The sequence below is a fragment of the Lepisosteus platostomus genome, chromosome 18 (genome assembly GCF_059453375.1).
Source record: "Lepisosteus platostomus isolate fLepPlt1 chromosome 18, fLepPlt1.hap1, whole genome shotgun sequence".
Taxonomy (NCBI): Eukaryota; Metazoa; Chordata; class Actinopteri; order Semionotiformes; family Lepisosteidae; genus Lepisosteus; species Lepisosteus platostomus.
The window spans coordinates 16994579-17015928 of record NC_142628.1 but is presented as its reverse complement, the minus strand read 5'-3'; the positions used below and the strand labels follow the sequence as shown (position 1 = coordinate 17015928).

At 56.6% G+C, this 21350-nt stretch overlaps 1 protein-coding gene across 39 annotated transcripts in view; it reads left to right on the top strand.

Moving 5' to 3' along the window:
- Positions 1-21350, top strand: part of myrf (myelin regulatory factor) — a 73129-nt gene that overhangs the window by 5221 nt on the left and 46558 nt on the right. Inside the window, exon 1 of one of the 39 annotated variants that reach the window (XM_088611342.1) lies at positions 1367-1473. The exons of the other annotated variants lie outside the window; for them this stretch is intronic. Within the exon in view, the coding sequence (XP_088467468.1) occupies positions 1455-1473 (19 nt within the window). The 5' untranslated portion in view covers positions 1367-1454. Of the gene's footprint in view, positions 1-1366; positions 1474-21350 lie in introns of those variants that run through there. 39 annotated transcript variants of the gene reach the window in all.

The following is a 21350-nucleotide window of genomic DNA, read 5'->3' as shown; positions in this document are numbered from 1 at the left end:
GAGACAGTGGGTCAGTGTCAGTGTCAGTGGGTCAGTGTCAGTGTGGTAGGGTCAGTGTCAGTGTCAGTGTGGTAGGGTCAGTGTCAGTGTGGTAGGGTCAGTGTCAGTGTGGTAGGGTCAGTGTCAGTGGGTCAGTGTCAGTGTGGTAGGGTCAGTGTCAGTGTGGTAAGGGCAGAGTCAGTGGGTCAGTGCCAGTGTGGTAGGGTCAGTGTCAGTGGGTCAGTGCCAGTGTGGTAGGGTCAGTGTCAGTGGGTCAGTGTCAGTTGGTCAGCATCAGTGTGGTAGGGTCAGTGTCAGTGTGGTAGGGTCAGTGGGTCAGTGTCAGTGTGGTAGGGTCAGTGCCAGTGTGGTAGGGTCAGTGTCAGTGGGTCAGTGTCAGTGTGGTAGGGTCAGTGTCAGTGGGTCAGTGTCAGTTGGTCAGCATCAGTGTGGTAGGGTCAGTGTCAGTGTGGTAGGGTCAGTGGGTCAGTGTCAGTGTGGTAGGGTCAGTGCCAGTGTGGTAGGGTCAGTGTCAGTGGGTCAGTGTCAGTGTGGTAGGGTCAGTGTCAGTGTCAGTGTGGTAAGGGCAGAGTCAGTGTGGTAGGGTCAGTGGGTCAGTGTCAGTGTGGTAGGGCAGTGGGTCAGTGTCAGTGTGGTAAGGGCAGAGTCAGTGGGTCAGTGTCAGTGTGGTAGGGTCAGTGGGTCAGTGTCAGTGTGGTAAGGGCCAGTGTCAGTGTGGTAGGGTCAGTGTCAGTGGGTCAGTGTCAGTGGGTCAGTGTCAGTGTCAGTGTGGTAGGGTCAGTGTCAGTGTGGTAGGGTCAGTGTCAGTGTGGTAAGGGCAGAGTCAGTGTGGTAGGGTCAGTGTCAGTGGGTCAGTGTCAGTGGGTCAGTGTCAGTGTCAGTGTGGTAGGGTCAGTGTCAGTGTGGTAGGGTCAGTGTCAGTGTGGTAAGGGCAGAGTCAGTGTGGTAGGGTCAGTGTCAGTGGGTCAGTGTCAGTGTGGTAGGGTCAGTGTCAGTGGGTCAGTGTCAGTGTGGTAGGGTCAGTGGGTCAGTGTCAGTGTCAGTGTGGTAGGGTCAGTGTCAGTGTGGTAAGGGCAGAGTCAGTGGGGTAGGGTCAGTGTCAGTGCCAGTGTGGTAGGGTCAGTGTCAGTGGGTCAGTGTCAGTGTGGTACGGTCAGGTGGTTCTGGGCTGGGGGGTAGTTAGCAGGGAGGTGGAGTTCCAGATTAGCCCGTGGACAGTCCGGGCTCTCTCTGTAATCCGCTGCGCTGGCTCTCAGTGCCGCAGGTGCTGCAGTCCTGGTACAGCCGGGTCTCATGACTGACTGGGGCCTAATCCCCCGACCACACACACGCACACACACGCACACACACACTGTCCAGCGTGCTGCTGGGGGAGACACACTCACTCCGCGCAGGATGTGAGCAGGGAGACGGGGCGTTTGCACTCAGGAGCGACGTGTTGGGAGAGAAGCACCATGCTGTGGTTCCGAGCAGGTACCCTGTGTCTGTGTCTGAACCCGCCAGGTCCGATCGGACCCGGTCGGTTTTCATCTGACTGTCATGACTGAAAGCGGTTCGGCAGCGTTAATGTTGCTGTTCCAGCTCTGCGCCTGTGCCTGTGCAAATGTATTCAAGATGAGGTAACAGTAGGTTTGAAATCTCTTGGTCTTGGGTTTGTCTTCTGTACAAGAGCAGTAGGTAACACCTGGAGTGGATCAGACTGCTGTGCACTGGGAGTCTGACTGACAGCACTGTCACACCTGGAGCAGATCAGACTGCTGCGCACTGGGAGTCTGACTGACAGCACTGTCACACCTGGAGCAGATTAGACTGCTGCGCACTGGGAGTCTGACTGACAGCACTGTCACACCTGGAGCAGATTAGACTGCTGTGCACTGGGAGTCTGACTGACAGCACTGTCACACCTGGAGCGGATCAGACTGCTGTGCACTGGGAGTCTGACAGCTCTGTCACACCTGGAGTGGATCAGACTGCTGTACAGAGGGAGTCTGACTGACAGCACTGTCACACCTGGAGTGGATCAGACTGCTGTGCACTGGGAGTCTGACTGACAGCACTGTCACACCTGGAGCGAATCAGACTGCTGCACACTGGGATTCTGACAGCACTGTCACATTTGGAGCGGATCAGACTGCTGCGCACTGGGAGTCTGACTGACAGCTCTGTAAAACCTGGAGCGGATCAGGCTGCTGTGCACTGGGAGTCTGACTGACAGCTCTGTAAAACCTGGAGCGAATCAGACTGCTGCGCACTGGGAGTCTGACAGCACTGTCACACCTGGAGCGGATCAGACTGCTGCGCACTGGGAGTCTGACTGCACTGTCACACCTGGAGCGGATCAGACTGCTGTGCACTGGGAGTCTGACTGACAGCACTGTCACACCAGGACGAATCAGACTGGTGTGCACTGGGAGTCTGACTGACAGCTCTGTAGTGGATCCAAGTGGCTTGTGTATGCTTGTGTATTGCAGCTGTGTGTATTCCAACAGCGGGAGTGTGGCTCTGTGCCACAAGAGAAGAGTGAAATAGAGATGGGCAGTAGAACACAGGAGTGCGGACCTGGAATGGCTTGAGTCTGATCTCAAACAACCAAACCCCCACAGTCAGTCCACGTGGCTGATATTTTGTGTGTGTGAGTTTGGTAAATTTCTGCTTCCAGGACGTCTTTCAGGCTCTGTCAGTCAAGAGGAACACAGATTGGATCTGGACTCCTTTTAGGCTCTCTGTTAGACCAGGTTTGAGATTAATAAAATTAATTAATTGCAGCTCTGACCTGAATGAGGCTGTTGTGGGGGAGAGAATGGGGCTCTTGGATTGAATGACCTAGTTTACTGTACGTCGTGAACGAACACGATCTTAGATCTTGAATCCTGTCCAGTCTGAGGTGAGAGCGCAGTGTTGATGGAGTGTGTTACTGCTCTGGGCTGTGGCTCAGGGTCAGACACAGAGAATCCTGTCCAGTCTGAGACGAGAGCGCAGAGCAGTGAGTCTGTGTTGATGGAGTGTGTTACTGCTCTGGGCTGTGGCTCAGGGTCAGACACAGAGAATCCTGTCCAGTCTGAGACGAGAGCGCAGAGCAGTGAGTCAGTGTTGATGGAGTGTGTTACTGCTCTGGGCTGTGGCTCAGTGTCAGACACAGAGAATCTTGTCCAGTCTGAGATGAGAGCGCAGAGCAGTGAGTCTGTGTTGATGGAGTGTGTTACTGCTCTGGGCTGTGGCTCAGTGTCAGACACAGAGAATCCTGTCCAGTCTGAGAGGAGAGCGCAGAGCAGTGAGTCAGTGTTGATGGAGTGTGTTACTGCTCTGGGCTGTGGCTCAGGGTCAGACACAGAGAATCCTGTCCAGTCTGAGAGGAGAGCGCAGAGCAGTGAGTCAGTGTTGATGGAGTGTGTTACTGCTCTGGGCTGTGGCTCAGGGTCAGACACAGAGAATCCTGTCCAGTCTGAGACGAGAGCGCAGAGCAGTGTGTTACTGCTCTGGGCTGTGGCTCAGGGTCAGACATAGAGAATCCTGTCCAGTCTGAGACGAAAGCGCAGAGCAGTGAGTCAGTGTTGATGGAGTGTGTTACTGCTCTGGGCTGTGGCTCAGGGTCAGACACAGAGAATCCTGTCCAGTCTGAGAGGAGAGCGCAGAGCAGTGAGTCAGTGTTGATGGAGTGTGTTACTGCTCTGGGCTGTGGCTCAGGGTCAGACACAGAGAATCCTGTCCAGTCTGAGACGAGAGCGCAGAGCAGTGAGTCAGTGTTGATGGAGTGTTTTACTGCTCTGGGCTGTGGCTCAGGGTCAGACACAGAGAATCCTGTCCAGTCTGAGACGAGAGCGCAGAGCAGTGTGTTACTGCTCTGGGCTGTGGCTCAGGGTCAGACATAGAGAATCCTGTCCAGTCTGAGACGAAAGCGCAGAGCAGTGAGTCAGTGTTGATGGAGTGTGTTACTGCTCTGGGCTGTGGCTCAGGGTCAGACACAGAGAATCCTGTCCAGTCTGAGACGAGAGCGCAGAGCAGTGTGTTACTGCTCTGGGCTGTGGCTCAGGGTCAGACATAGAGAATCCTGTCCAGTCTGAGACGAAAGCGCAGAGCAGTGAGTCAGTGTTGATGGAGTGTGTTACTGCTCTGGGCTGTGGCTCAGTGTCAGACAGAGAGAATCTTGTCCAGTCTGAGACGAGAGCGCAGAGCAGTGAGTTACTGCTCTGGGCTGTGGCTCAGGGTCAGACACAGAGAATCTTGTCCAGTCTGAGACGAGAGCGCAGAGCAGTTTGTTACTGCTCTGGGCTGTGGCTCAGGGTCAGACACAGAGAATCCTGTCCAGTCTGAGACGAGAGCGCAGAGCAGTGAGTCAGTGTTGATGGAGTGTGTTACTGCTCTGGGCTGTGGCTCAGGGTCAGACACAGAGAATCCTGTCCAGTCTGAGAGGAGAGCGCAGAGCAGTGAGTCAGTGTTGATGGAGTGTGTTACTGCTCTGGGCTGTGGCTCAGGGTCAGACACAGAGAATCCTGTCCAGTCTGAGACGAGAGCGCAGAGCAGTGAGTCAGTGTTGATGGAGTGTTTTACTGCTCTGGGCTGTGGCTCAGGGTCAGACACAGAGAATCCTGTCCAGTCTGAGACGAGAGCGCAGAGCAGTGTGTTACTGCTCTGGGCTGTGGCTCAGGGTCAGACATAGAGAATCCTGTCCAGTCTGAGACGAAAGCGCAGAGCAGTGAGTCAGTGTTGATGGAGTGTGTTACTGCTCTGGGCTGTGGCTCAGGGTCAGACACAGAGAATCCTGTCCAGTCTGAGACGAGAGCGCAGAGCAGTGTGTTACTGCTCTGGGCTGTGGCTCAGGGTCAGACATAGAGAATCCTGTCCAGTCTGAGACGAAAGCGCAGAGCAGTGAGTCAGTGTTGATGGAGTGTGTTACTGCTCTGGGCTGTGGCTCAGTGTCAGACAGAGAGAATCTTGTCCAGTCTGAGACGAGAGCGCAGAGCAGTGAGTTACTGCTCTGGGCTGTGGCTCAGGGTCAGACACAGAGAATCTTGTCCAGTCTGAGACGAGAGCGCAGAGCAGTTTGTTACTGCTCTGGGCTGTGGCTCAGGGTCAGACACAGAGAATCCTGTCCAGTCTGAGACGAGAGCGCAGAGCAGTGAGTCAGTGTTGATGGAGTGTGTTACTGCTCTGGGCTGTGGCTCAGGGTCAGACACAGAGAATCCTGTCCAGTCTGAGACGAGAGCGCAGAGCAGTGAGTCAGTGTTGATGGAGTGTGTTACTGCTCTGGGCTGTGGCTCAGTGTCAGACAGAGAGAATCTTGTCCAGTCTGAGACGAGAGCGCAGAGCAGTGAGTTACTGCTCTGGGCTGTGGCTCAGGGTCAGACACAGAGAATCTTGTCCAGTCTGAGACGAGAGCGCAGAGCAGTTTGTTACTGCTCTGGGCTGTGGCTCAGGGTCAGACACAGAGAATCCTGTCCAGTCTGAGACGAGAGCGCAGAGCAGTGAGTTACTGCTCTGGGCTGTGGCTCAGGGTCAGACACAGAGAATCTTGTCCAGTCTGAGACGAGAGCGCAGAGCAGTGAGTCAGTGTTGATGGAGTGTGTTACTGCTCTGGGCTGTGGCTCAGGGTCAGACACAGAGAATCCTGTCCAGTCTGAGAGGAGAGCGCAGAGCAGTGAGTTACTGCTCTGGGCTGTGCTCCAGGGCGAGCAGGAGAGAATTTGTGCGCAGACAGTGTGTCATTGTGTTTACAGTCAGTCATTGTGTGTGCAAGTCTCTGCCCTACTGCATGCTGGGATGTGTTGACAGTGTGATAGCAGTACGGACTTTGCTCACTTACCTGTAACTGAGTAATTATTAACCCCAAACTCTGCAACACACTGGCACACTCAGCAACACACTGACACCCAGACCCACACACTCACTGACTGACACACTGACCCACTCACCCATAAAATCACTGACACACCCATACACACACTGTCCACACTGACACACAGATACACATCACTGACACACTCGCACACACGCTGAGTCACGGCCACACCAACGTGCTCACCCACACACACACACCGATCTCTCACTGACATTCAGCCATGAGTGTCTGTTACACAGTATTACACACACTCACTGTGTCACGGTGGCGTCAGTAGGGACAGAGGTGGACAGTGAGAGAGGAGGGGACAGTAGGGACAGAGGTGGACAGTGAGAGAGGAGGGGACAGTAGGGACAGAGGTGGACAGTGAGAGAGGAGGGGTCAGTAGGGACAGAGGTGGACAGTGAGAGAGGAGGGGTCAGTAGGGACAGAGGTGGACAGTGAGAGAGGAGGGGTCAGTAGGGACAGAGGTGGACAGTGAGAGAGGAGGGGTCAGTAGGGACAGAGGTGGACAGTGAGAGAGGAGGGGTCAGTAGGAGAACGAGGGTGGACAGTGAAAGAGGAGAGGTCAGTAGGAGAACGAGGGTGGACAGGGAGAGAGGAGGGGTCAGTAGGGACGGAGGTGGACAGTGAGAGAGGAGGGGTCAGTAGGGACAGAGGTGGACAGTGAGAGAGGAGAGGTCAGTAGGGACAGAGGTGGACAGTGAGAGAGGAGGGGTCAGTAGGGACAGAGGTGGACAGTGAGAGAGGAGGGGTCAGTAGGGACAGAGGTGGACAGTGAGAGAGGAGGGGTCAGTAGGGACAGAGGTGGACAGTGAGAGAGGAGGGGTCAGTAGGAGAACGAGGGTGGACAGTGAAAGAGGAGAGGTCAGTAGGGACAGAGGTGGACAGTGAAAGAGGAGAGGTCAGTAGGGACAGAGGTGGACAGTGAGAGAGGAGGGGTCAGTAGGGACAGAGGTGGACAGTGAGAGAGGAGGGGTCAGTAGGGACAGAGGTGGACAGTGAGAGAGGAGGGGTCAGTAGGAGAACGAGGGTGGACAGTGAAAGAGGAGGGGTCAGTAGGGACAGAGGTGGACAGTGAAAGAGGAGAGGTCAGTAGGGACAGAGGTGGACAGTGAGAGAGGAGGGGTCAGTAGGGACAGAGGTGGACAGTGAGAGAGGAGGGGTCAGTAGGGACAGAGGTGGACAGTGAGAGAGGAGGGGTCAGTAGGGACAGAGGTGGACAGTGACAGAGGAGGGGTCAGTAGGGACAGAGGTGGACAGTGAGAGAGGAGGGGTCAGTAGGGACAGAGGTGGACAGTGAGAGAGGAGAGGTCAGTAGGAGAACGAGGGTGGACAGGGAGAGAGGAGGGGTCAGTAGGGACAGAGGTGGACAGTGAGAGAGGAGGGGTCAGTAGGGATGGAGGTGGACAGTGAGAGAGGAGAGGTCAGTAGGAGAACGAGGGTGGACAGTGAAAGAGGAGAGGTCAGTAGGAGAACGAGGGTGGACAGTGAGAGAGGAGGGGTCAGTAGGGACGGAGGTGGACAGTGAGAGAGGAGGGGTCAGTAGGAGAACGAGGGTGGACAGTGACGGAGGAGGGGTCAGTAGGGATGGAGGTGGACAGTGAGAGAGGAGAGGTCAGTAGGAGAACGAGGGTGGACAGTGAAAGAGGAGAGGTCAGTAGGAGAACGAGGGTGGACAGGGAGAGGGAGAGGAGGGGTGATAGAGAGAGAGGGCTGACAGGGGGAGAGCTCGTGCACACGCAGGCCTGTATTGTGATGTTGTGTGTAAACAAGAGGGCCATTGACTGGGTCAGACAGCCCCTCGACTGGACGCGCTGCTCCACCTGGAGACACAGGGAGCGCAGTGTGAGGCCGCTTCACAGCTGGAGCAGGACAGCCACAGCTGGAGCAGCACAGGGAGAGTCACTGTGAGGCGCCAGGCGGCTCATAATCGTGTCATTGTGGCACGGCGCACGTTCGCCGATCGAGGGAGCGAGGGGGGGTCAGGTACAGGAAGGGCGCTGAACTTGAACGAGAGGGAGTGAGGTGAAGGAACTCTGTCCCTCTCTCATCGCTGTGTCTCTCTGTCTCTCTGCTCTCTCACTCCTGTCCCTCTCTCATCCCTGCGTCTCTCTGTCTCTCACTCCTGTCCCTCTCTCATCCCTGCGTCTCTCTGTCTCTCTGCTCTCTCACTCCTGTCCCTCTCTCATCCCTGCGTCTCTCTGTCTCTCACTCCTGTCCCTCTCTCATCCCTGCGTCTCTCTGTCTCTCTGCTCTCTCACTCCTGTCCCTCTCTCATCCCTGCGTCTCTCTGTCTCTCTGCTCTCTCACTCCTGTCCCTCTCTCATCCCTGCGTCTCTCTGTCTCTCTGCTCTCTCACTCCTGTCCCTCTCTCATCCCTGCGTCTCTCTGTCTCTCTGCTCTCTCACTCCTGTCCCTCTCTCATCCCTGCGTCTCTCTGTCTCTCTGCTCTCTCACTCCTGTCCCTCTGTCCCTCTCTCATCGCTGTGTCTCTCTGCTCTCTCACTCCTGTCCCTCTCTCATCCCTGTGTCTCTCTGTCTCTCTGCTCTCTCACTCCTGTCCCTCTCTCAGCGCTGTGTCTCTGTCTCTCTGCTCTCTCACTCCTGTCCCTCTCTCATTGCTGTCTCTCTTTCTCACTCCTGTCCCTCTGTCCCTCTCTCATCCCTGTGTCTCTCTCACTCACTCCTGTCCCTCTGTCCCTCTCTCATCACTGTGTCTCTCTTTCTCACTCCTGTCCCTCCCTCTCTCCTGTCCCTCTGTCCCTCTCTCATCCCTGTGTCTCTCTTTCTCACTCCTGTCCCTCTGTCCCTCTCTCATCGCTGTGTCTCTCTTTTTCTCTCCTGTCCCTCTCTTATCACTGTGTCTCTCCCTCTCTCCTGTCCCTCTGTCCCTATCTCATCCCTCTGTCTCTTTCTCTCTCCTGTCCCTCTGTCCCTCACCCCTGTCTCTGTCTCCCCTCTTTCCTTCTCTTTCTGTCTCCTCCTCTCTCCCCCATCCTGTCTCTCTCTCCTTTCTGCTCCTGCCTGTCTCTCTCCACCCGTCTCCCTCTCTCCTGTCCCCCTCTCTGTCCTCCCTCCCGTCTGTCCATTTAAAGGAGTTTATTGTCACGACTGAGAAATCACAGTGTTGCCAAAGCAAAAACAATGAACAGAACATTTCCATTTACAAGAAAGCCCATCAACACGACGATGACGATGATGATGATCAGACAGTCAGCAATGTCCTCTCTTCCTTTGCTCTGGAAAGAGAAACCCAGGAGCCTGCCTGCCTGCCCTCCCCCTCTCCCCCTCCTCCCCTCTCTTATCAGGCTCCGGGCTGCCAGTTTCTGTCAGGGTGTGTTTCACATCTGGATCTCATTAAAGACCAGACACCCCCTCCCCCGGTGCTCCCCAGCGGGGACCCCTCTCCCCTCTCCCCAGCGCTATGCAGATCCAGGACAAGCGCTCAGCCCTGGGAATGATGGACCGGTCTGCGGTCTGCTGTTCGTAGGGCTGGTGGAGCTGCAGGGAGAGGAGAGCAGCTCTATAGCCCTGCTGTAGGACAGCAATCCACACTGAGCCTGTCCCACACTGACCTGGTCACTGTCCCACACTGAGCCTGTCCCACTCTGAGCCTGTCCCACTCTGACCTGGTCACTGTCCCACACTGAGCCTGTCCCACTCTGACCTGGTCACTGTCCCACACTGAGCCTGTCCCACTCTGACCTGGTCACTGTCCCACACTGAGCCTGTCCCACACTGACCTGGTCACTGTCCCACACTGACCTGGTCACTGTCCCACACTGAGCCTGTCCCACACTGAGCCTGTCCCACTCTGACCTGGTCACTGTCCCACACTGAGCCTGTCCCACTCTGACCTGGTCACTGTCCCACACTGAGCCGGTCCCACTCTGACCTGGTCACTGTCCCACACTGAGCCTGTCCCACACTGACCTGGTCACTGTCCCACACTGAGCCTGTCCCACTCTGACCTGGTCACTGTCCCACACTGAGCCTGTCCCACACTGACCTGGTCACTGTCCCTCACTGAGCCTGTCCCACACTGAGCCTGTCCCACACTGACCTGGTCACTGTCCCTCACTGAGCCTGTCCCACACTGACCTGGTCACTGTCCCTCACTGAGCCTGTCCCACTCTGACCTGGTCACTGTCCCTCACTGAGCTTGTTCCACACTGACCTGGTCACTGACCCACACTGACCTGGTCACTGACCCACACTGACCTCTTCACTGACCCACACTTGTCCCACACTGACCTCTTCACTGACCCACACTTGTCCCACACTGACCTGGTCACTGTCCCACACTGACCTCTTCACTGACCCACACTTGTCCCACACTGACCTCTTCACTGTCCCACACTGACCCACACTGACCTGGTCACTGTCCCACACTGAGAACTGTCACTATACTTATCCCACACTGTCTCTGTTCTGTCCTACACTGACAGTGTAGTGTGACTGTCGGACAATGTCCCTGTCCAACATTGTCACTGTACCTGTGTCAAGCTGTCTCTGTCTCGCTGTCTCTGTACCACAGTCACACTGTCTGTGTGTCAGATTGTCACACTATCTCTGTGCCACACTGTCACAGTCACATTATCTCTGCACCACACTGTCACACTGACACTGTCACGCTGTCTCTGTCCCACACTGTCACACTGTCTCTGAGCCAGACTGTCACACTGACACAGTCACATTATCTCTGCACCACACTGTCACACTGTCACAGTCACGCTGTCTCTGTGTCACACAGTCACACTGTTTCTGAGCCAGACTGTCACACTGTCTCTGTGTCACACAGTCACACTGACACACTCACACTGGCTCTGTGTCACACAGTCACACTGACACACTCACACTGTCTCTGTGTCACACAGTCACGCTGTCTCGGTGTCACACAGTCACACTGGCTCTGTGTCACACAGTCACACTGACACACTCACGCTGTCTCTGTGTCACACAGTCACACTGGCTCTGTGTCACACAGTCACACTGACACACTCACACTGTCTCTGTGTCACACAGTCACACTGACACACTCACACTGTCTCTGTGTCACACAGTCACACTGGCTCTGTGTCACACAGTCACACTGACACACTCACACTGTCTCTGTGTCACACAGTCACACTGGCTCTGTGTCACACAGTCACACTGACACAGTCACACTGGCTCTGTGTCACACAGTCACACTGGCTCTGTGTCACACAGTCACACTGCAATTCTGCTGTACTCAGTTTTTCTTCTTCCTGCTGTGCTCTGCTGTCTTTGGGACCCCTGGCTCACCCCCACTGGTCATCGCCTACGGTAACTGCCTGTGTTTCTGGATGGGATGGCACAGAGGTTGCCAGGGTTACAGTGTAAATAACAGTGAAGCTCAATGCTGAACAATTCCAGATATTCAGCTCCTGAAAATGCCCCAGGAGGGGGGAGGGGCAGGGGCAGGGGGAGGGGTGGGGAGCAGGGGAGGGCGAGAGGAGGGGGGACAAAAGAGGACAGGTGTCCGGGAGGGAGCGGGACAGGGCTGGCCGAGGGAGAGGAGGGTGATGGAGACGAGGAAGATGGGCCGGACCGGGCCGGACCGGGAGAGTGGTGGATGGGACAGGGAGAGGGAGGGGGACAGGGAGAGGAGGGGGGAGACAGGTTTTCCTACACAAACACAGGGATTCCTGGCATTCCTGACTGGAGCAGGGCTTAATCCATCAGGCAGAGGGAGAGGGGGGCCAGGCTGACCCATAGCACCCCCCCACCCCCTGCGCCCCACACTCCCCAGTCCCACTCACAACACAGCACAGCACAGCACACTCCCCACTCCCACTGACAACACAGCACAGCACACTCCCCACTCCCACTGACAACACAGCACAGCACACTCCCCACTCCCACTGACAACACAGCACAGCACCCTCCCCACTCCCACTGACAACACAGCACAGCACACTCCCCACTCCCACTGACAACACAGCACAGCACACTCCCCACTCCCACTGACAACACAGCACAGCACACTCCCCACTCCCACTGACAACACAGCACAGCACAGCACACTCCCCACTCCCACTGACAACACAGCACAGCACACTCCCCACTCCCACTGACAACACAGCACAGCACACTCCCCACTCCCACTGACAACACAGCACAGCACACTCCCCACTCCCACTGACAACACAGCACAGCACAGCACACTCCCCACTCCCACTGACAACACAGCACAGCACACTCCCCACTCCCACTGACAACACAGCACAGCACACTCCCCACTCCCACTGACAACACAGCACAGCACACTCCCCACTCCCACTGACAACACAGCACAGCACACTCCCCACTCCCACTGACAGCACAGCACAGCACACTCCCCACTCCCACTCACAACACAGCACAGCACAGCACACTCCCCACTCCCACTGACAGCACAGCACAGCACAGCACACTCCCCACTCCCACTGACAACACAGCACAGCACAGCACACTCCCCACTCCCACTGACAGCACAGCACAGCACACTCCCCACTCCCACTGACAACACAGCACAGCACACTCCCCACTCCCACTGACAACACAGCACAGCACAGCACACTCCCCACTCCCACTGACAACACAGCACAGCACACTCCCCACTCCCACTGACAACACAGCACAGCACCCTCCCCACTCCCACTGACAACACAGCACAGCACACTCCCCACTCCCACTGACAACACAGCACAGCACACTCCCCACTCCCACTGACAACACAGCACAGCACACTCCCCACTCCCACTGACAACACAGCACAGCACAGCACACTCCCCACTCCCACTGACAACACAGCACAGCACACTCCCCACTCCCACTGACAACACAGCACAGCACACTCCCCACTCCCACTGACAACACAGCACAGCACACTCCCCACTCCCACTGACAACACAGCACAGCACAGCACACTCCCCACTCCCACTGACAACACAGCACAGCACACTCCCCACTCCCACTGACAACACAGCACAGCACACTCCCCACTCCCACTGACAACACAGCACAGCACACTCCCCACTCCCACTGACAACACAGCACAGCACACTCCCCACTCCCACTGACAACACAGCACAGCACACTCCCCACTCCCACTGACAGCACAGCACAGCACACTCCCCACTCCCACTCACAACACAGCACAGCACAGCACACTCCCCACTCCCACTGACAGCACAGCACAGCACAGCACACTCCCCACTCCCACTGACAACACAGCACAGCACAGCACACTCCCCACTCCCACTGACAGCACAGCACAGCACACTCCCCACTCCCACTGACAACACAGCACAGCACACTCCCCACTCCCACTGACAACACAGCACAGCACAGCACACTCCCCACTCCCACTGACAACACAGCACAGCACACTCCCCACTCCCACTGACAACACAGCACAGCACCCTCCCCACTCCCACTGACAACACAGCACAGCACACTCCCCACTCCCACTGACAACACAGCACAGCACACTCCCCACTCCCACTGACAGCACAGCACAGCACACTCCCCACTCCCACTGACAACACAGCACAGCACACTCCCCACTCCCACTGACAACACAGCACAGCACACTCCCCACTCCCACTGACAACACAGCACAGCACAGCACCCTCCCCACTCCCACTGACAACACAGCACAGCACACTCCCCACTCCCACTGACAACACAGCACAGCACAGCACACTCCCCACTCCCACTGACAACACAGCACAGCACACTCCCCACTCCCACTGACAACACAGCACAGCACACTCCCCACTCCCACTGACAACACAGCACAGCACAGCACCCTCCCCACTCCCACTGACAACACAGCACAGCACACTCCCCACTCCCACTGACAGCACAGCACAGCACACTCCCCACTCCCACTGACAACACAGCACAGCACACTCCCCACTCCCACTGACAACACAGCACAGCACACTCCCCACTCCCACTGACAACACAGCACAGCACACTCCCCACTCCCACTGACAACACAGCACAGCACACTCCCCACTCCCACTGACAACACAGCACAGCACACTCCCCACTCCCACTGACAACACAGCACAGCACACTCCCCACTCCCACTGACAACACAGCACAGCACAGCACACTCCCCACTCCCACTGACAACACAGCACAGCACACTCCCCACTCCCACTGACAACACAGCACAGCACAGCACACTCCCCACTCCCACTGACAACACAGCACAGCACAGCACACTCCCCACTCCCACTGACAACACAGCACAGCACACTCCCCACTCCCACTGACAACACAGCACAGCACAGCACACTCCCCACTCCCACTGACAACACAGCACAGCACACTCCCCACTCCCACTGACAACACAGCACAGCACACTCCCCACTCCCACTGACAACACAGCACAGCACAGCACACTCCCCACTCCCACTGACAACACAGCACAGCACACTCCCCACTCCCACTGACAACACAGCACAGCACAGCACAGCACAGCACACTCCCCACTCCCACTGACAACACAGCACAGCACAGCACACTCCCCACTCCCACTGACAACACAGCACAGCACACTCCCCACTCCCACTGACAACACAGCACAGCACACTCCCCACTCCCACTGACAACACAGCACAGCACACTCCCCACTCCCACTGACAACACAGCACAGCACACTCCCCACTCCCACTGACAACACAGCACAGCACAGCACACTCCCCACTCCCACTGACAACACAGCACAGCACAGCACACTCCCCACTCCCACTGACAACACAGCACAGCACACTCCCCACTCCCACTGACAACACAGCACAGCACACTCCCCACTCCCACTGACAACACAGCACAGCACACTCCCCACTCCCACTGACAACACAGCACAGCACACTCCCCACTCCCACTGACAGCACAGCACAGCACACTCCCCACTCCCACTCACAACACAGCACAGCACAGCACACTCCCCACTCCCACTGACAGCACAGCACAGCACAGCACACTCCCCACTCCCACTGACAACACAGCACAGCACACTCCCCACTCCCACTGACAACACAGCACAGCACAGCACACTCCCCACTCCCACTGACAACACAGCACAGCACACTCCCCACTCCCACTGACAACACAGCACAGCACACTCCCCACTCCCACTGACAACACAGCACAGCACAGCACACTCCCCACTCCCACTGACAACACAGCACAGCACACTCCCCACTCCCACTGACAACACAGCACAGCACACTCCCCACTCCCACTGACAACACAGCACAGCACACTCCCCACTCCCACTGACAACACAGCACAGCACAGCACACTCCCCACTCCCACTGACAACACAGCACAGCACAGCACACTCCCCACTCCCACTGACAACACAGCACAGCACACTCCCCACTCCCACTGACAACACAGCACAGCACAGCACACTCCCCACTCCCACTGACAACACAGCACAGCACACTCCCCACTCCCACTGACAACACAGCACAGCACACTCCCCACTCCCACTGACAACACAGCACAGCACAGCACCCTCCCCACTCCCACTGACAACACAGCACAGCACACTCCCCACTCCCACTGACAACACAGCACAGCACACTCCCCACTCCCACTGACAACACAGCACAGCACACTCCCCACTCCCACTGACAACACAGCACAGCACAGCACCCTCCCCACTCCCACTGACAACACAGCACAGCACAGCACACTCCCCACTCCCACTGACAACACAGCCCAGCACAGCACACTCCCCACTCCCACTGACAACACAGCACAGCACACTCCCCACTCCCACTGACAACACAGCACAGCACAGCACACTCCCCACTCCCACTGACAACACAGCACAGCACACTCCCCACTCCCACTGACAACACAGCACAGCACACTCCCCACTCCCACTGACAACACAGCACAGCACACTCCCCACTCCCACTGACAACACAGCACAGCACACTCCCCACTCCCACTGACAACACAGCACAGCACAGCACCCTCCCCACTCCCACTGACAACACAGCACAGCACAGCACACTCCCCACTCCCACTGACAACACAGCCCAGCACAGCACACTCCCCACTCCCACTGACAACACAGCACAGCACACTCCCCACTCCCACTGACAACACAGCACAGCACAGCACACTCCCCACTCCCACTGACAACACAGCACAGCACACTCCCCACTCCCACTGACAACACAGCACAGCACACTCCCCACTCCCACTGACAACACAGCACAGCACACTCCCCACTCCCACTGACAACACAGCACAGCACAGCACACTCCCCACTCCCACTGACAATACAGCACAGCACACTCCCCACTCCCACTGACAACACAGCACAGCACACTCCCCACTCCCACTGACAACACAGCACAGCACACTCCCCACTCCCACTGACAACACAGCACAGCACAGCACACTCCCCACTCCCACTGACAACACAGCACAGCACACTCCCCACTCCCACTGACCACACAGCACAGCACAGCACACTCCCCACTCCCACTGACAACACAGCACAGCACACTCCCCACTCCCACTGACAACACAGCACAGCACAGCACAGCACACTCCCCACTCCCACTGACAACACAGCACAGCACACTCCCCACTCCCACTGACAACACAGCACAGCACAGCACAGCACACTCCCCACTCCCACTGACAACACAGCACAGCACACTCCCCACTCCCACTGACAACACAGCACAGCACAGCACACTCCCCACTCCCACTGACAACACAGCACAGCACACTCCCCACTCCCACTGACAACACAGCACAGCACACTCCCCACTCCCACTGACAACACAGCACAGCACAGCACACTCCCCACTCCCACTGACAACACAGCACAGCACAGCACACTCCCCACTCCCACTGACAACACAGCACAGCACACTCCCCACTCCCACTGACAACACAGCACAGCACAGCACACTCCCCACTCCCACTGACAGCACAGCACAGCACACTCCCCACTCCCACTGACAACACAGCACAGCACACTCCCCACTCCCACTGACAACACAGCACAGCACCCTCCCCACTCCCACTGACAACACAGCACAGCACACTCCCCACTCCCACTGACAACACAGCACAGCACACTCCCCACTCCCACTGACAACACAGCACAGCACACTCCCCACTCCCACTGACAACACAGCACAGCACAGCACACTCCCCACTCCCACTGACAACACAGCACAGCACACTCCCCACTCCCACTGACAACACAGCACAGCACACTCCCCACTCCCACTGACAACACAGCACAGCACACTCCCCACTCCCACTGACAACACAGCACAGCACACTCCCCACTCCCACTGACAACACAGCACAGCACACTCCCCACTCCCACTGACAACACAGCACAGCACACTCCCCACTCCCACTGACAGCACAGCACAGCACACTCCCCACTCCCACTGACAACACAGCACAGCACACTCCCCACTCCCACTGACAACACAGCACAGCACACTCCCCACTCCCACTGACAGCACAGCACAGCACACTCCCCACTCCCACTCACAACACAGCACAGCACAGCACACTCCCCACTCCCACTGACAACACAGCACAGCACAGCACACTCCCCACTCCCACTGACAACACAGCACAGCACACTCCCCACTCCCACTGACAACACAGCACAGCACACTCCCCACTCCCACTGACAACACAGCACAGCACACTCCCCACTCCCACTGACAACACAGCACAGCACACTCCCCACTCCCACTGACAACACAGCACAGCACACTCCCCACTCCCACTGACAACACAGCACAGCACAGCACCCTCCCCACTCCCACTGACAACACAGCACAGCACACTCCCCACTCCCACTGACAACACAGCACAGCACACTCCCCACTCCCACTGACAACACAGCACAGCACAGCACACTCCCCACTCCCACTGACAACACAGCACAGCACAGCACACTCCCCACTCCCACTGACAACACAGCACAGCACACTCCCCACTCCCACTGACAACACAGCACAGCACAGCACACTCCCCACTCCCACTGACAACACAGCACAGCACAGCACACTCCCCACTCCCACTGACAACACAGCACAGCACACTCCCCACTCCCACTGACAACACAGCACAGCACACTCCCCACTCCCACTCACAACACAGCACAGCACACTCCCCACTCCCACTGACAACACAGCACAGCACACTCCCCACTCCCACTGACAACACAGCACAGCACAGCACAGCACAGCACACTCCCCACTCCCACTCCCACTCACAACACAGCACACTCCCCACTCCCACTCCCACTCCCACTCACAACACAACACAGCACACTCCCCACTCCCACTCCCACTCCCACTCACAGCACAGCACAGCACAGCACAGCACACTCCCCACTCCCACTCCCACTCCCACTCACAGCACAGCACAGCACAGCACACTCCCCAGTCAGGGGTCCTGTATCGGTCAGTCAGGGTGTCCTGTATCAGTCAGGGTGTCCTGTATCGGTCAGTCAGGGGTCCTGTATCAGTCAGGGTGTCCTGTATCGGTCAGTCAGGGTGTCCTGTATCAGTCAGGGTGTCCTGTATCGGTCAGTCAGGGGTCCTGTATCAGTCAGGGTGTCCTGTATCGGTCAGTCAGGGGTCCTGTATCAGTCAGGGGTCCTGTATCGGTCAGTCAGGGGTCCTGTATCGGTCAGTTAGGGTGTCCTGTATCAGTCAGGGTGTCCTGTATCGGTCAGTCAGGGTGTCCTGTATCAGTCAGGGTGTCCTGTATCGGTCAGTCAGGGGTCCTGTATCAGTCAGGGTGTCCTGTATCGGTCGGTCAGTCAGGGTGTCCTGTATCGGTCAGTCAGGGGTCCTGTATCAGTCAGGGGTCCTGTATCGGTCGGTCAGTCAGGGTGTCCTGTATCGGTCAGTCAGGGGTCCTGTATCGGTCAGGATGTCCTTTATTGGTCGGTCAGTCAGGGTGTCCTGTATCGGTCGGTCAGTCAGGGGTCCTGTATCGGTCAGTCAGGGGTCCTGTATCGATCAGGATGTCCTTTATTGGTCGGTCAGTCAGGGTGTCCTGTATCGGTCGGTCAGTCAGGGGTCCTGTATCAGTCAGGGTGTCCTGTATCGGTCAGTCAGGGTGTCCTGTATCGGTCAGTCAGGGGTCCTGTATCAGTCAGTCAGGGTGTCCTGTATCAGTCAGGGGTCCTGTATCGGTCAGTCAGGGGTCCTGTATCAGTCAGGGGTCCTGTATCGGTCAGTCAGGGGTCCTGTATCAGTCAGTTAGGGTGTCCTGTATCAGTCAGGGGTCCTGTATCGGTCAGTCAGGGGTCCTGTATCAGTCAGGGGTCCTGTATCGGTCAGTCAGGGGTCCTGTATCAGTCAGGGGTCCTGTATCGGTCGGTCAGTCAGGGTGTCCTGTATCGGTCAGTCAGGGGTCCTGTATCGGTCAGGATGTCCTTTATTGGTCGGTCAGTCAGGGTGTCCTGTATCGGTCAGTCAGGGGTCCTGTATCGGTCAGGATGTCCTTTATTGGTCGGTCAGTCAGGGTGTCCTGTATCGGTCAGGGTGTCCTTTATTGGTCGGTCAGTCAGGGTGTCCTGTATAGGTCAGTCAGGGGTCCTGTATCGGTCAGGATGTCCTTTATTGGTCGGTCAGTCAGGGGTCCTGTATCGGTCAGTCAGGGGTCCTGTATCGGTCAGGATGTCCTTTATTGGTCGGTCAGTCAGGGTGTCCTGTATCAGTCAGTCAGGGGTCCTGTATTGGTCAGGATGTCCTTTATTGGTCGGTCAGTCAGGGTGTCCTGTATCGGTCAGTCAGGGATCCTGTGGCGGTCGGTCAGCCTGTGAGCCTGCTGTCCTCAGTGCTGACTCTAATCTCCTCACCTCTTTAATCTTCTCCCCCTCCTCTCTCTGCTTCTCAGGACTGCAAAGCCCCCCAAATCCTGAACACATGACCCCCATAATCTGTGTGAGAGTGGGGAAAAAACTGTGATAAAGCTGTAAAAAGTATCTTGTGTCACAGAAAAGAGCAGTTTATATTTACATGTTTGTAGAAGCCCATCACTGTGTTCACTGAAGATAGAGGACTGTAATGATATTTATTCACAAGTGAACCTGCTGAATCTGTCACACTGTCTCTGTGTCACACTGTCTCTGCGCCACGCTGTCTCTGAGCCACGCTGTCTCTGCGCCACGCTGTCTCTGAGCCACACTGTCTCTGCGCCGCACTGTCTCTGAGCCACGCTGTCTTTGAGCCACACTGTCTCTGAGCCACGCTGTCTCTGCGCCACACTGTCACACTGTCTCTGCGCCACACTGTCTCTGAGCCACGCTGTCTCTGCGCCACACTGTCACACTGTCTCTGCGCCACACTGTCTCTGAGCCATGCTGTCTCTGAGCCACACTGTCACGCTGTCTCTGAGCCACACTGTCTCTGCGCCACACTGTCTCTGTAGGCAGACACATACTCCACACTGTCTCATGTTTCACCCCAGTGCATCACTGAGGAGGTGGGAGCTCAGGAGATCTGCTTGCAAAGTGTAATCGATTTGTCTTTCAGTGTGGGATTCCCCTGCCTGTCCAAAACACAGCTCAGCAGGAGAGAGAGACACTCAGAGATGTGTCCCACTGTCTCACTCTCTCGCTGTCTCACTGTGCACCTTGCTGTCTCTCTGTCAGAACTGTGAAGGGAGCTACTGTAAGTGCTGGAGTGCGGGCCTGAGGGAGAGAGAGGGGTGGGGCTGCTCTGGACACAGTGCTGTTTGTCACATGCTGTGGGTTTTCTGTAATCCATTATGTCTCCAATACTCCAGCCATTGTTCAGACCTGCCAGCGTAAAAGCGGGCTCTGCACACAGCTGGGGAAAAGCAGCATCGTCAACTTGTTCACCCAATAAAGACAGAGGGAACAGAGGGAACAGAGGAAGTGATGTGCTACAGCTCTGTCTCGGTGCTCTCAATTTACACAGGAAAACTGTGTCTCGGTGCCCTCAGGTGACACAGGAAAACTGTGTCTCGGCGCTCTCAGGTGACACAGGAAAACTGTGTCTCAGTGCTCTCAGCTTACACAGGAAAACTGTGTCTCGGTGCTCTCAGGTGACACAGGAAAACTGTGTCTCGGTGCTCTCAGGTGACACAGGAAAACTGTGTCTCGGTGCTCTCAGGTGACACAGGAAAACTGTGTCTCGGTGCTCTCAGGTGACACAGGAAAACTGTGTCTCGGTGCTCTCAGGTGACACAGGAAAACTGTGTCTCGGTGCTCTCAGGTGACACAGGAAAACTGTGTCTCAGTGCCCTCAGGTGACACAGGAAAACTGTGTCTCAGTGCCCTCAGGTGACACAGGAAAACTGTGTCTTGGCGCTCTCAGGTGACACAGGTAAAATGTGTCTCAGTGCTCTCAGGTAACACAGGAAAACTGTGTCTCAGTGCTCTCAGGTGACACAGGAAAACTGTGTCTCGGCGCTCTCAGGTGACACAGGTAAAATGTGTCTCAGT